Below are 15681 nucleotides of genomic sequence, written 5' to 3' on the forward strand. Positions count from 1 at the left end.
GGTGTCAGAGCTGTCAGAAGTGACTAATGCAGGTAACCGAATTAAAAGGCAGCAGTGAGAAATTACACTCAGAGCTTTGGATAGAGACAAGTACACACTATAGAAAGGTATGCTGTGTTCAGATTTCATGTCAGAGGTTTACAACCACTTTAAGCTTGCCATACTGTGTCAGAATTAGTAGGTCTTCCATGTGAGGTTGGTTCCCATTTCATAGTGCAGTTGGAATGAATGTGCATCTTGTGCTTTTAGTTGTGATGGCTTGTATCTCGCTGATGTTCATACAGATGCACAGAGCTCTCATTGGCTGTGTAGTTGGGACACTGAGGCTTCATTCAAAGAGCATTTGAACCGATTACCCTTTGAGTGAGGTAATTTCTTTGTCCCTGCTCTTGACACCACAATTGGCTATGCCACAGGTGGCCAGTGTGTGTTCCTGACACAATGCAAGAAGTTGGCAAAAGATTTGGAGCAATCCCATCTTTCCCTTTCATCTGCTTCAACAGCCAGTAGCTGTAGACTTTCAGAGCCTAACTCCCGCTCAGCCTGTAGGGCTCTAAGTCAGAGGTCAGTTAATCCCTCTGATAAGCCCTCTGCATGATGGTGAGGGGCTGTTTGTACATCTGAGTGATTCCTCGAGTAGTTTGCCTCCCTGACATTTGGGTGCTCGGACCACCCATTTTATGTCTGGGATTTTTTTTCATCTACCACTCACCATTCTTCGGTCTTCGGCTATCCTTGTGGAATGTTACACTCGGAGGATTCTTACTTGGATATCTTATTGCAAGTTACCCAAGAGCTGATAGTATAAGACTTGGGCATTTCACTTGTGGACTGACTGGTCTTCTCTTGTTGATGTGTTTTTGTCCAAGGTTCCCACTGGGAACCTGTTCTTTTGGGGATTAGTCCCATAGTTCTTTTATGTTGACCATATTACTTATCATATTTCATGGACTCTGCTGGTGCAGCCTTGGTGTTCCTTTGGGTGCAATCATTTCCATTGATGATGATCTCTTCTGTCCTGGTCTTCAGCATCAGCTTGAGTCTTTCTCTGTGACCTTCTCTTGGTTACTGCCAGATCCCCCTGTCTTGCAGAAGACTTTGCCCCATCTGTTTCAGATTCTGCATTGGTCTTTGGGTAGTCCTGAGTTGCACACAATTTCTAGTCCCTTCTTGGTTCTGTGAATGACTGTTGCCCACCCCTCAGTTGGACTTCCTGACTATGTGGGAATATGTCCCTCAGTGGACTAGAAAGAAAAATAAGATTTTTGTACTTGCCATAAAATCTTATTCTTGGAGCCCATTGAGGGATGCAAGAATTGAAACATTTTGGGTTATACTGCCCCTTACAGGAGATTGGAACATTGGCTTACACGGAATAACTGTAGGCTAGCCCTCCATAAAACCCTTCCGTTACCCGGCATGCCTCACTTTTATAAGCAAGCATGACATGGGGCCCAGTAAAGAAAGCTGAGGAGGGACTTGTGTTCCTCGATGGACTCCAAGAAAGAGATTTTACTGTAAGTTCAAAAACATATATTTTCACCATCCCTTCCCTCCTATGTTATAGATATGTATATTAATTTTCTCTGTCACTGTTTGTGAATAAAAATTGGACCATTTCATCATAGGAAATATTGTCTTTTTAACTTGGCATATTTAAAAATGTTTTGCTTCATTTCTCAACTAATTTTCTGCCTTCTTTAATAAGGAATATCTTTGCAATAACAGTTTGTTGATGATGAACTTTGGCCATTGGAATAGACTGCCCATGATTTACTCCACAAGAAATTTCACCAATAATTTAAACTGTACTAGCCTGCCTATAATCCATTCTTCGCATTGGAGAAAGATAGGAAAGGTTACAGTCATACATACACAAGGACGTGTGCATGCCAAAATTCTTTCTCTTCACTTTCACATCATATCTTTTTATTTATACCTTAGAGCAGGAATCTCCAATCTAGGGCCCCCTAGCTGTTGCGGAATTACACGTCCCATGAGGCATTGTAAAACTCGGACATTCACAGACATGAGTAGGCATGATGGGAATTGTAGTTCCTGAACAACTGGAGGGCCATAGTTTGGAGACTCCTGCCTTAAAGCAGTGTTTCTCCACTCCAGTCCTCAAGGCGCCCCAACAGGTCATGTTTTCAGGCCTTCGATTATTTTGCACAGGTGATTTGATCAGTTTCACTTAGTAATTACCACAGCCGTTTAATCTGAAGGAAATCCTAAAAACATGACCTGTTGGGGGGACCTTGAGGACTGGAGTTGAGAAACACTACCTTACAGAAGGTTTGGGCTAAAAGAGTGCAGGGAGGTGAAAAGTGTTGATTTCTGTGTGTTTAAAGTACAGTAGCCGTGCAGATTTTGTAATGCAATCAGAACGGTGGAGGACAACTTCTGACATTAGTTTTAACCTGTTTAATTCTTGAACACACAGCTTTTTGTCCTTTTTAATACCAGTGTTTTTTTCCTTACATTTTTTTAATTTTTTTTTTTAATTTTTTACTAAATGCAGATTTCAAAGTATTTCATTTTTTTATAGACTTACGGCAGGATATGTTGACACTTCAGATTTTGAGAATTATGGAAAACATTTGGCAAAATCAAGGACTTGATTTACGGTAAAGAAAGTTGTTTTTTGTTTTTTTGGGGTTTTTTTATAGATACTGGTGTTGATTTACTAAAACTGGAGAGTGCAAAATCTGGTGCAGCCGTGCATAATAACCAATTGGCTACTAACTTCAGCTTCTTCAATTAAGCTTTGACATTTAAAGCCTGGAAGCTGATTGGTTTCGATGCAGAGCTGCACCAGATTTTGCACTCTCCAGTTTTAGTCAATCAAACCCTGTGTGTTGCTTAAGAGGCCTTGCTTAGAACATTGATGACTTCCAGACTGCAATCTGATTAGTGTGCTTGGGTCCATTTGACTACCAGCATAGTTACAGCACTTGCTAAGTCAGTCTGCATCTTTTATAGAACATGGCGGTTTTGTAAGCTTTTGGTGCTGGAGCCATGGGTTTTAATTCCTGCTTGAGATCTGTGTGAAGTGAATATGCTCTCATGTTTGCATGGGTTTCCCCATGTGCTCTAGTTTTTCCTCACAAACATACTAGCAGGATAATAGGCTTCTGTTGAATTTTCTGCTTGGAAGAAAGGCGTAGTATTGTGTTTCCACGTTTGAATCTGCCTAGAAAGCGTCAAAACGTTTTTCAGCATTTTTATATAAATAATCAGGTTTTTTACTGCTGTGTTTTTTTCTCTTTACGAAATTAAAATGATGGGAAGTCAATTAAACATAAGAATAAAAGGTTAATATGGGTTCTAAGCTTCTCTTGCTCTATAAAATCTGAACCCCTTGTCTACCAAGGTACTTATCCTGGTAGTCAGGGGGTTTAACCGTTTAACGACCACCTACCGCAGATTTACTGCAGCAGGGCGGACGCTCTCTGCGAGCGGAGGTAGAGTACGCGCCCCTGCTCCCCCCTGCTGTGCTGCATTTGGCTGCAGCATCAACCAATCACTGGCTGGCGGCTGCTGATTGGTTGCTGGCAGCCAACAATCGGCTCTGGAGATTACCGAAGAGAGTCCTGTGTAGGTAAACAAACACAGGGCTCGCTTCTGACAGCAGGAATGTGCTGTTTTTTTTCTTGCAAAGCAGGAAGTAAACAGCACATTTCTTAGTAATATCAGCACACACAGTACAAAGTAAAACATGTTAGGCATACATTTAACCCCTTGATCTCCCCTGATGTTAACCCATTCCCTGCCAGTGTCATCAGTGCAGTGACAGTGCATAATTTTTAGCACTGATCACTGTATTGGTGTCACTAGTTGCCAAAAAAGTGTCAGGTGTCTGATTTGTCCACCGCAATATCACAGTCCTGCTATAAGTCGCCGATCGCCGCCATTACTAGTAAAATATAATAGAATAAATTTACCAAAAATACTTAGCAAAATACCTTTTGGCCTAAACTGATAAAGAAATTTTAGATTTTTTTAGATTTTTTTTTTTTTTTTAATTGAATGTGTTTTATAGCAGAAAGTAACAAAAATTGTGTTTTTTTGCAAAACTTTGGTTCTTTTTTAGTTTATAGCGCAATAAATAAACCGCAGAGGTGGTTAAATACCACCAAAAGAAAGCTCTATTTGTAGGAGAAAAAAGGGCATTAATTTTATTTGTGTACAGTGTTGCATGACCACGCAATTGTCAGAGTAATGCAGTGCAATATCGCAAAAAATGGCCTAATGGCCTGGTCATGAAGGGGGGGGGTAAACCTTCCGGAGCTGAAGTGGATAAACAAGCTGCTGCTGCCTCAGCCATGAGCTTTGATACAAGCTGCCCAGCTTTCTAGAGTTTTGATTTTTTTTTTTCGAGCCACCCGGTCACTTTTAAGGGCTCTAAAAGGAAACCCTCTAAATTTGGTATTATGTTGAAAATATGCATTTTGATAAACAGTTTTTGCGCAACATAAAAAATTTCAACTGCTGCACAGAGCCTCTGCTTTCAGAAAATATGTAATTGTTTGGGGGTTTTGGGTAATTTTCTAGCAAAAAAACTGGTAGAAAAGTGTTTTATATGAAGTTGAGGTTTTGAATAGTATTTCTAGATTTTACCTTATTTTTTTTTAATACACTTGGTAAATTTCTTTAGGAACATACAAATATAGTGTATATTTCACTGACAAGGGTGCATGACCAGATCCAGAAGCAAACAAATGAACAGTGTGCCTTTTTTTTTTTTTTTTCCCCATGTACAGTACAGCACACAGGACTTGTATTCATGAACCAATGCTTATGTGCTGGCTACCTTCAGTTGATTAGACACTGGCAAAATAAACTTGCTAGGGCCACCCCTAGCTAGAGGGCACCATATAACCAAACCCACTCTGATAGACCTGATTTTCTTTTTTAAGCTATTGATTTTTTTCTCTGAAGTTTCTAGCAAAATTTGACTGCTTAATTCCTAATGATTACCTAGCAATTTTCAGAGTGGTTACTCCAGGTGTGTAACTTTTGGGAGCATACTCGTATCCCACTACTTTGGGACTGGCCTGTTTGGGTACTAGATTCTGTGTTAGACGCATCTTGGCACAGAGTGTAATGTGTGTAGTTTGCCGCAGGGTGCCAGGGCCATGATCAATTTCTATGGTTCCCAGACCCTGAAGACACATTTTAATGGTATGCTCACCATGACTGCCAATGCCTAGACTTTGGCTTATTTTGGATAAGTCAAGTCACTGGTTCTTGGCTTTTAATACACAATCTGAAGTTAGTAATTTTGGAGTTTATTTTGGTAACCCCTGTCATTTTGTCTCCATTTTTTGGCACAGGGAAATTTTAATTTGTTGGTTTCTGTACTCCTATCTATACTTAGGCTCGGGAATATGAGGTAATTGCATCACGTGTCTCAGATAATGCATTCCCGCTGACCCAGCATGTTGCTACACTCCAGCTGCCAGCCTCTGCAGAAATACAACTACAGGAATATAGTCACTGGGTTATAACTCATAGCGACTGCCTTGTCCAGGCACGCTAGTTTTTGCCTAGCAGCACCTTACTCTCCACACCATAAACAAGCCCTTATGGGCACTAAAAAGATGGCTAAGTCAAAGGCTTTATAGTACACACACATTGATTGAGGACTAGCCCAATTCCAAAAATATTCACTCCTCCTAACCCTTTTACTGAAACTTTATCCTACAGAAAAGGGCTGTTGTGGTAGTGGATCCTGCCATTTCAATAAACACCTTGCAGTTCCTATTAAGAATGTTCCCTTTTTAAGGGATTATCTTGATAGGCGTCTAGAATCACTCCTCCTTAGCCTTTTGCAGCTAGCTGGACAAGACAATGAACCGAGACAGGAACCTGTCTTTGAGGACCCTGCTCTCATAGAACAATTTCATTCTAAAGCCATCAGGATGGTTTTGTGTTGACGCGCTAGAGAATGTAATTATCCATGTCTCTAGCAGTGTTAATTTTGGCAATAAATGTTGACTTAGTTTTAGACCCCTATCACACTGAGACGTTCGGAAGCTGCCGGGTGTTTTTGCGACGCTTTTCAAACACTTTTGAGGTGTGTTTTTTTTTTTTTTTTACGGTCACGTGACTTAAATGACCCATTTTGCAGCGTGTTTTAAGCGCTTTTGAAATGCTTCCCATTCATTCAATGGACGGGCATTTTTGAGGCATTTTTTTTAAGTGCTCCAAAGATGCTGCTCGCAGGACTTTTTTCACTGCCCCACCAGTGAACTTCCCCAGTGTGAAAGGATCTATTGATATTTAATGGAAAAGCAGTTTTCAGGTGCTTTTTTTGGCGTGAAAAGTGCCTCAGTGTGAAAGGGGTCTTCGTCTTTTGACTAAAATGATATTTTAGTTTTAGCCCATTTTAGTCATCTGCAATTGTTTGTCATATTTAGTTTAAAACCTCCAGTACATTTTAGTCGACTAAAATCTAATGTTGTAATGCATTATTTAAGCATTTCTCTAGAATTTTTCAAAACTAATTTTACACTCCTGGAGTAAAAAAAAAAACCTAATATATTTTTTATGGTTAGGTTTGCACATACTACACACACAGATTTAGCTGTTTTATATAACGTCTTTACTCTGTAAAACCAAGTTTATGTTACAAAAATATTGCTTTTTTGAGTCACCACATCATTCCTTGCTATAAGTGCATGCTACTTTTCCATTGATTAAACAAACCTGAACACACATATATTGTTGGCCCTTGAACAAGTAGCCCACCCACCCACTGCACAGTCCATTAAATCACTGAGTGGGCAAGTGCTTGCACGAGTGGGACATGCCAAAGAGAAAGATCCTAAGAGTTTTAACAGACAGGAGTAATATGGTGGCAGCATTTAAACAAACCGCAGCAGTAGAAGAACCACCCAGCTCTAGTGAGGAAGACTCCCCCATGACAGAAAGTGACTGTGAGACTGAGTCCAAAATTAATGATCTGCGGTGAGCCATTTTTATTATTCTTTTACATGGTGACACTTTATCAATTATCAAATGGATATGAGATGATTGATCTTGGGGCTCTCTGCTATACTGGTGTATCTTTGTTATTTATCCACTTTATTTGTATTTCGTGTAAAACCATTCCCATAAGATGTTGGTCCGGACACTGTGTGTGGTCTCATCTAGTGCATACCTTGTGGTCCACATGATGCAGCAGAAGGAGGCAAGTGTTAAGAGAATCTTTGATAAAGTAAGATCAATCAGAAATAAAATGTTGTATATGCCTGCCTAAAAACAATGCTCTGCGCCTAGTACGATATACCCAACAGAATATATGCAGCAAATAGAAACCCACAGCCCCAAGACAATTACATCACCCCATATTGGAAAAATCAACATCCACAACGGATGAAAGACCACCCGCAGCACCCAAAGGAGGAAAATATCGGGGCTGCAGGGCAGGATGCAGGGCCCAAAAAAAGAAGAAGAGTCGGAGTAGAGGGTATCTTTAACTTGACCACAAAGCAACTAACACATAAAGAAATTAACATCTTGAATCTAGGTCTAAAATGTGGTTTAAAAAAGCCAATTAACAAGTTTGATGTTTTCATCGACATCCACAAGTATATTAGGAAGTTAAACATCAAAAAATATTTCCTAGGATGCACCCCTAATGACAACGGTGGCAAAAAAACCCAGAGGGGTGGTTAATAGTGGACTTAAAAACAAGTCTCTGTTCAACCCCCTTAATAACCCCAACCATCAAGTTGAGGTGTTCAAGGGACTAATTTTACAGGATTTAGAACATCTTAAACCTAAGAAACAGGTGAATGAGGCACATCAGTGAGGGGATCACTATGTTGGAAGAACGAAAGGATATTATCATAAGACCAGCAGATAAGGGGGGTGGGGTGGTAATTCTCCCAAAAGAGTTTTATCATGGCCAGATTATGGACGTGCTCTCAGATGAAGCAACATACAAACGTCTGGACGGTGACCCCACCCAGCCCTATAGGGATGAATTGGGCATTCTGGTACACATGGGATCAAGAAGCGGTGTTTTAACGAAGAAAGAAAAAAGATTTCTGTTGCCCTCCAGTAGCCGGATCCCCACGCTGTACACCTTGCCAAAAATCCACAAAGACCCCTCTAACCCCCCAGCAAGACCTATTGTCAACAGCATCGACTCGGTCTCCTCCAGAATGGGCCAGTATTTGGACCGGTTCTTGCAAAAAAGTGTCATAAACACTCGCTTATACATAAGGGACACCAAGAATTTTTGTAATTGCTTGCAGAATGTGAATCTGACAGACAGCAGATAATTTTGATTACAGCTGATGTTTCCTCTCTTTATTCCATCATACAACACGATGATGCTTTATTGGCACTTAATTGGGCCCTTAGCCAAAGAGAGGATCTCCCCCATAGCCAAAAGATTTTTCTTAGGAATGCCCTGGATTTCTGCCTTAGTCACAATTACTTTTGGTACGACGGAGCATTCTATCCACAACAAAGAGGCGTTGCGATGGGCGCGAAATTCGCACCCAGCATCGCCAATTTATTTATGGCGGAATGGGAGGATAAGACCATTTTCAGAGAACAAAGGCCGGAACTAATATTCTACAAGCGTTTCATTGACGACCTGTTCTTCATTTGGGATGGCACATCCGATTCATTAGAAGGCTTTATACAGACATTGAATAACAATAATATCAGGCTAACTTCAGATTGGCATAAGGAAGAAATAAACTTTTTGGATGTTACCATCTATCGGGTGAATGATAAATTAGAAACAAAAGTGTACTTCAAAAAAACTGACAGGAACAGCTACCTACCCATCTCAAGCGGTCACCATCCGTTATGGCTTCAAAATATCCCGAAAGGTCAGATTATGAGGATAAAGAGAAATTGTTCTGAAGACGCTCAGTTTCTGGCTCAATCTAAGATCCTCACAGAGAGGTTTGAAGCCAGGGGATATGACCCGGAGAAATTGAATAAGGTGGTTGAAGAAGTGGCAGTAATTCCGAGGACCACATGCTTGCAAGAAATACGTCCAATAGAATCTGAAGGATCATCAACTGATAGGAGTCGTAATAAAGAATGCGGCTTCATCTCTCAATTCCACACCCAATATAAGGAAGTTGAGGAAATTTTTAGAAGAGACTGGCACATACTGTTGATGGATAAGAAACTCACCACAGTACTATCCTCAGCACCCCAGTTTATCTATAGGAAAACCACGAGCTTTGGGGACAGGATAGTAAAAAAAGTGATTGACCCCCCCCAAACGCCCTCTGACATTTTGGGACCGCAACGGCTTTTTTGCATGCAGGAAATGTAAAGCTAGCAGAGAGGTATCTAGACCCCTTAGGGGCATTAATAACTTTAATTCCCCGACTAATAATCGCAACTTTGAATTTAAGCAGTTCATCACATGCAACAGCACTTTTGTGGTATATGCATTAAGGTGCCCATGCGGTCTAATTTATATAGGCCGCACAAAAAGATTGTTGCGTGTGAGAATTGCCGAACACATACACAACATTAAAATAGGCTATAAGGATCATAACATTTCACTGCACTTTAAATTAAAGCATAATAGGGATCCAACGGGATTGGAATTTTGTAGGGTGGAACACCTCCAATCCCATTGGAGAGGTATAAATCGCATTCTGTGAGTTATCCAAACACGAAACCCAGTGGATCTATTCCGTGGATGTGATTTCTCCCAAGGGCCTCAACATAGAACTCGACATCAATTGCTTCATTAGTGACACATAGTCACAACCCAGGGTAGAATTCTCTCATCTACTAATTTTAGCACCAATTTAAGCTTATTTTATTTTAGATATAAAAGATTTATATTTTGTTTTATTCTAGTTATGGCTATTTTCTGTTTTATAAATATATTCACTGAGTGTAATTTATTGAATGCAATACATTACTATACCCATTTGGGTTCTATTCTGAATAGGAGATGTATCATCTATTGGAATGGTGGATACAACTCAGCATTTGGGTTTGGTTAGTTTACATAGTAATATACTTAAAAATTGCCATGCAGTTTTATTATTATTAATTTTGTCATTGTACTGAAAGGGTATGATATATTGCAAAATCGCTGTGCAGTTTTATTATTGCTAACCATTACATTATATATGTGTGAATATGTATCCAATTTTTAAAGAATGCCCATGATACTTATGCCCTCGGTAGCTGCTGCGGATGGATATCCGTGGCACACTTACTGAGTGAATACGGGCATTTCAGACATTTGTTTACATGTATTATGTCATCTTCCATAATAATCCGGTCATTGGCACGCACGACACAGACCATAGGACCATGCTGTGGTGAGCCGCTTCACCAATTGCTGACAGTACTCAGCGTATGGGCGGAGATTCACAGCTCTCTTGATCTATGGCGGCCAGTGATTGGTTGTGGCGTCTGTCATTTATATAAATGTTGGCCGGTCATCTGGTGTGTCACGCCCTCAGAAGAAGTCCAGGTAGTGACAAAACGTCAGGGACGTGACGCACCGGAAGTGACGTATGCGCTCCAACGATCAAATAGTAACCAGGAAGCGTGTGGCTGTAATTTCGCACAGCGAGCGCTCCTGTCATCTTGCCCGATTGGAGAACGCTACAGGCACAGTGCACTTTTCTATTTTTGCTCTTTTTAATATTTCTCTGGTACGCATGTTATTTAAGGGGGAGGATTGGATGTTTTAATAGTGTTTTAGCAATATCACACTATGTGGACATTCCATTTCTCCCACATATCTTATTGGAGCTACCAAGAGTAAGACTGACATGTGGTGGTCGTTTGGAAGGTGGTGCAGACCTACTATTATTATTATTCAAGGCTCATATTGGTTGGATTTCTGGTGAGTGCGTTTTCATTGGGGTTCCCCGCACGTGGTGTATCACGTTGGTGAAAGGATTAACTACCCTCACAGAATACAACAATATCTAGCAGTAGGACTCTTACCACTTGTTCCATTTGAACTTAAGGAATTTTCACTGTGAAGTGGACCCTATTGATTTGGGGGAACACAAGCGCTTGCTGCAATATTGAAAAAACTTTGTTTATTTAATTTATTCTCTATTGCCTATTATCATCAAAGCAAGATCAATAGTGAACGTCTTCAAGTCTTCCATTGCAACACTGAAGATATTGGAGCAGTGTGGCCTTACTCTTTTAAATGACTTCCCCACATGCTGGTCAAGTAATACTACTAGTACATTTCAACATGATCAAAATAACAAAAGTATGCAATCGGACTGCAATAAAGTTTGTTAAAAAAAAAAAAAAAACTGCAATGTAAATGGATAATGTTCTCAACAAAAGTAGAGTCAAGTGTGCTATGCTTACCTTTTGTATGTATTTCGGAATGAGTTGTCTGCAAATGATGCTTCAAGTTGTATTTTTACCAGCGAGTGTCGCTCCACATGGTTTGCAAAGGGCCTTATTGTCCTTAACATCAAATGTAAAACGCATCCATAGATCTTCTCTTCTCTTTCTACCAGTCAAACATGACATTTCCTGTATAGTTTGTGCAGCAGTGGGGATGGGAAAATAGGAGCGACTCAGTCTGAGTCCGACTCACCTCAGTGAGGTCTGGACATGGCGGTGAGGAGGCCTGCAATGCACAGTACTCTGGACATCTGAGGACAGTGAGGAGGCCTGTAATGCTCCACAGTGCTCTGGACGGTGGCTGTAATGCTCCGCTCTGCTGTGGATGGTGATCTGAGGAGGCCTGTAATTCACACACAGTGCTCTGGACGGATGGTGGTCACTCTGAGGGGAAGCCTGTAATGCACAGTTCTCTGGATGCAAGCTGGCAAAGGAGGCCTGTAGTGCTGCACAGTGCTGGATGGTGGTCTGAGGGATGGCCTGTATTGCACAGTGCTCTGGATGCCGGTGGTCACTGGTCAGAGGAGGCCTGTAATTCTGCACAGTGCTCTGGACGGATGGTGGTCTGAGGGGAGGCCTCAGGCCTGTAATTGTAATGTACACACTCTCTGGGTGTTCTCTACTCTGGACAGTCGTCGTCGTACTCGTGAGTCGGGAGTGGGACTCTTGTCAGGACTCGGGAGGCCTGTAATGCACAGTGCTGCTTTGGACAGTCGTCTGAGAACTTGGAGGCTTGTAATACTGGCTGTACAGTCCCTTGCTTGCTGGGAACGGAAGCAGGCGGAGCTCCGTGGAAACCGGAAGTTAGTTCACGAGAGTAAACGTCCCTGCCACGCATTTTTGTTTCATTTTCGTTCGTTAATGGAATTGATTTTCGTCAGTGGACAAATGTTCTGTACTTTTCGTCACTGTAAAAATGGCGCTGATGAAAATTTTGATGAATGCTTTTGTTGACAAAATTAACACTAGTCTCTAGAATGTCCCTTATCTCTGTGTATAGGCACAGGATTTTGTGCCTAAAGGCTTGGTTTGCTGATTTTGCTTGTAGAAAGTGTCTTCTATGCATGCTTTTTGATGGTAAGTGCCCATTTCGGGAATCCCTTGATAAACTAAGATACTTGGAGTACTCTTACATCCAAGTAACTTTCTTTTTGCTATGATCTGCTACCTCAGCTCGGTGTAAGGGATCTTTTGGCTCACCCTAGGTGTCAACTTCAAAACCAAGGCTTGGTACTTCTTTTCAACACAAGCCTTGGGCCCGTAAGTCCACCAAGCCTGCCCAAAAGCCCTCCTCACAATGAAGGGTGTCCCCACTCAACTGTGTGTGGGAGGGGGGGAGAATGCTTCTTGGCATTTGTGCCAGTCTGGATCCGAAGCATCCTGCACCTCTTGTTCCAACCTGTCAAAGGGATACACAATAGAATTCCTATCTTCCCCTAACTTCCTATCCTCCAGTCTGCCATTGTCAGCTCAAAAAAACAAAAACAGATTTACTGACCTCCTTGCACCAACTTCAGTCACAAGGAGTGGTAGTACTAGTTCCTTTTTATGAGAACAATTTAAGTTTTTTTTATTTTTATTATTTTAGCCTATTCAGAGTCCCAAAACTGAATGTAGTCATCTGCTCTATATTGAACTTTAAAATCTCCAAACCGGGCTCTTTCTGTTTATCATTGCCTATTTCACACAAGGGGGATCTCTGGCTTCAGTAGATATATGGGATGCTTACCTCCACATTCACATCTTCCCCTCACATCAACTTTCTGCATTTTGCCATGAGACCAGAAATTTTTAGCACTGCCATTAAAATTTTCCTATGCAACACAAGCGTTCATAAAAGTGCTTGCGCAGCTTCTGGCTCTGCTGCGAACGCAGGGAAATCGTGTCACAGGTTACCTGGACAACCTCCTACTAAGGGACTTCTCAACTACAACCTTGTCTGCCAATGTTCAAAGAATAATTCAGTTCCTTCAAACCTTGGCTGTATAAACCGTTTTCCAATGTCTGGTTTCCAGCCCTTCCCCTGCCTGGAATACTTGGGTGTAATCTTGGACACAGCCTAAGCCAGAATCTTCCTCCCTCAGAAAAAAGTTGCTTCCCTAAGATCCCTACAAGATGACTGTCAGATCAGAATGGCACCCCTAAGTTTGCTTCTCTATAAGGGTTCTGACCTTAATGGTAGCCTCCACGGAGGCAGTTCCCTTTGCTTAGTTACGCTCAAAACCTCTTCAATCCAACATACTCACTATGTGGAACAAGCAAATCCAATCCTTGAATTACACAATGTTCCTGTTTAGCCAATCAAAGCTTTTACGGATGACGTGGATCTCAGTTCTGCCCTGGAATTAGGAAAATTTTTCCTTTTTACATGCTTTGGAAGGTCATGGCAACAGATGCCAGCTGTACAGCCTGGGGTGGAGTTTGCAATTCCCTGACTGTCCAGGGGTGTCTGATTCAGAATAGTTTATTAATCCCGCAGGAGTTTCTGTCAACCTTCTGGAACTGAGGGCCATCAAATTATCCCTGCATCACTGGACCTCCCTTATGCAGGGTCACCCAGTCAGGGTATAGTTGGACAGCACCTCCCCTCATTTAATAGGGTATAGGCACCTTTCTACAACACTCCCAGGATTCATACATTTGGGGTTTTTGTAAAAGACCTGTAATCCGCCAGACGGAGGCTCCCATGTGAAATGGGCCTAACCCATTGCCTGTGAATATAAGTCTCTTGTCCTGTACTCAAAGATGAGGAATTTACAGGCAAGTCAAAATTCCTATTTTTCTATGTAAAAAATAAAAATGGTATTAGTTTAAAAAAGTATTAAAAAAGCATTACACTGTGCCTAAAAAATTAACTGAAAATGCTACTTTGAAGAACTTTGCACCTAGCAAACATTTAAAAAGGTTCCAAACGTTCTACCTTCAGTCAGCTGTTGGCTGCATTCTGGTGAGAGAGATAGCTGTAGCTTTCGACAGGCATTTATCAGAATATGGCATCCATTGACCATGTTCAGTCAGCCAAGTTTAAGTGTTTGAAAGCTACAACTACGTTTAAGATTGTGCTGAATGATATTTTAAGCAGAATCTGTCATGATAGAAATATTGAAGCTGTCTATGCTAACCTGTTTTTCAAGGTATATCCTAATCCTTGTTCAATGTTTAGTGGCTCCCTGAAATCTGAAGCAAGTATTCCAGGTGTCCTGATATCTGATATGCATCCATCAGATAGCGAAAGAAGGCTCATGGTCAGTGGCAGCTGGTGCTCAAAATTTTTGATGGGTGCAAACAAACTGAAAAATTCTGAAAAAGAAACCTCAATTGACTGTCAGTCAATTTATGTTTTACTGTTCCCATCAAACGCAGCCACTGTTCCCATCAAACGCAGCCACTGTTCCCATCAAACGCAGCCACTGTTCCCATCAAACGCAGCCACTGTTCCCATCAAACGCAGCCACTGTTCCCATCAAACGCAGCCACTGTTCCCATCAAACGCAGCCACTGTTCCCATCAAACGCAGCCACTGTTCCCATCAAACGCAGCCACTGTTCCCATCAAACGCAGCCACTGTTCCCATCAAACGCAGCCACTGTTCCCATCAAACGCAGCCACTGTTCCCATCAAACGCAGCCACTGTTCCCATCAAACGCAGCCACTGTTCCCATCAAACGCAGCCACTGTGCCCATCAAACGCAGCCACTGTGCCCATCAAACGCAGCCACTGTGCCCATCAAACGCAGCCACTGTGCCCATCAAACGCAGCCACTGTGCCCATCAAACGCAGCCACTGTGCCCATCAAACGCAGCCACTGTGCCCATCAAACGCAGCCACTGTGCCCATCAAACGCAGCCACTGTGCCCATCAAACGCAGCCACTGTGCCCATCAAACGCAGCCACTGTGCCCATCAAACGCAGCCACTGTGCCCATCAAACGCAGCCACTGTGCCCATCAAACGCAGCCACTGTGCCCATCAAACGGTTGGCAACAGAGCCATGGATAGATTCATGCAATGCATGAATCTATCCACTATACACAGAGGGGGTGGCGCCCTTAATGGACGCGCTGCCACTGCTCATGGTGAGGGTCTTGTAGCTTCTACCTTTTTAAAAGTTGCCCCCATTTCTGACTGATTTCTTTTAAAGAGTTTTTGGTTGCCCTATGGATGATAAACCTTCATCTTTTCAAAATTACTGTGCAGACTAGAATAAAATGACCGTACCTGATTAGACTGATGATGCTGGAAAGTGGACTGTTTCATGATAGGGTTACCAAGTCCAATATATAATGCCATATT

At 41.8% G+C, this 15681-nt stretch overlaps 1 protein-coding gene across 2 annotated transcripts in view; it reads left to right on the top strand.

The window, feature by feature from the left end:
* The window catches only part of PIK3CA (phosphatidylinositol-4,5-bisphosphate 3-kinase catalytic subunit alpha), a 242171-nt gene that overhangs the window by 170742 nt on the left and 55748 nt on the right, over nt 1-15681 (top strand). For both annotated transcript variants that reach the window (XM_073626255.1, XM_073626254.1), the window contains one exon: nt 2549-2627. In XM_073626255.1, the coding sequence (XP_073482356.1) occupies nt 2549-2627 (79 nt within the window). The remainder of the gene's footprint in view (nt 1-2548; nt 2628-15681) is intronic.

This window comes from Aquarana catesbeiana, linkage group LG04, assembly GCF_042186555.1.
Source record: "Aquarana catesbeiana isolate 2022-GZ linkage group LG04, ASM4218655v1, whole genome shotgun sequence".
NCBI lineage: Eukaryota > Metazoa > Chordata > Amphibia > Anura > Ranidae > Aquarana > Aquarana catesbeiana.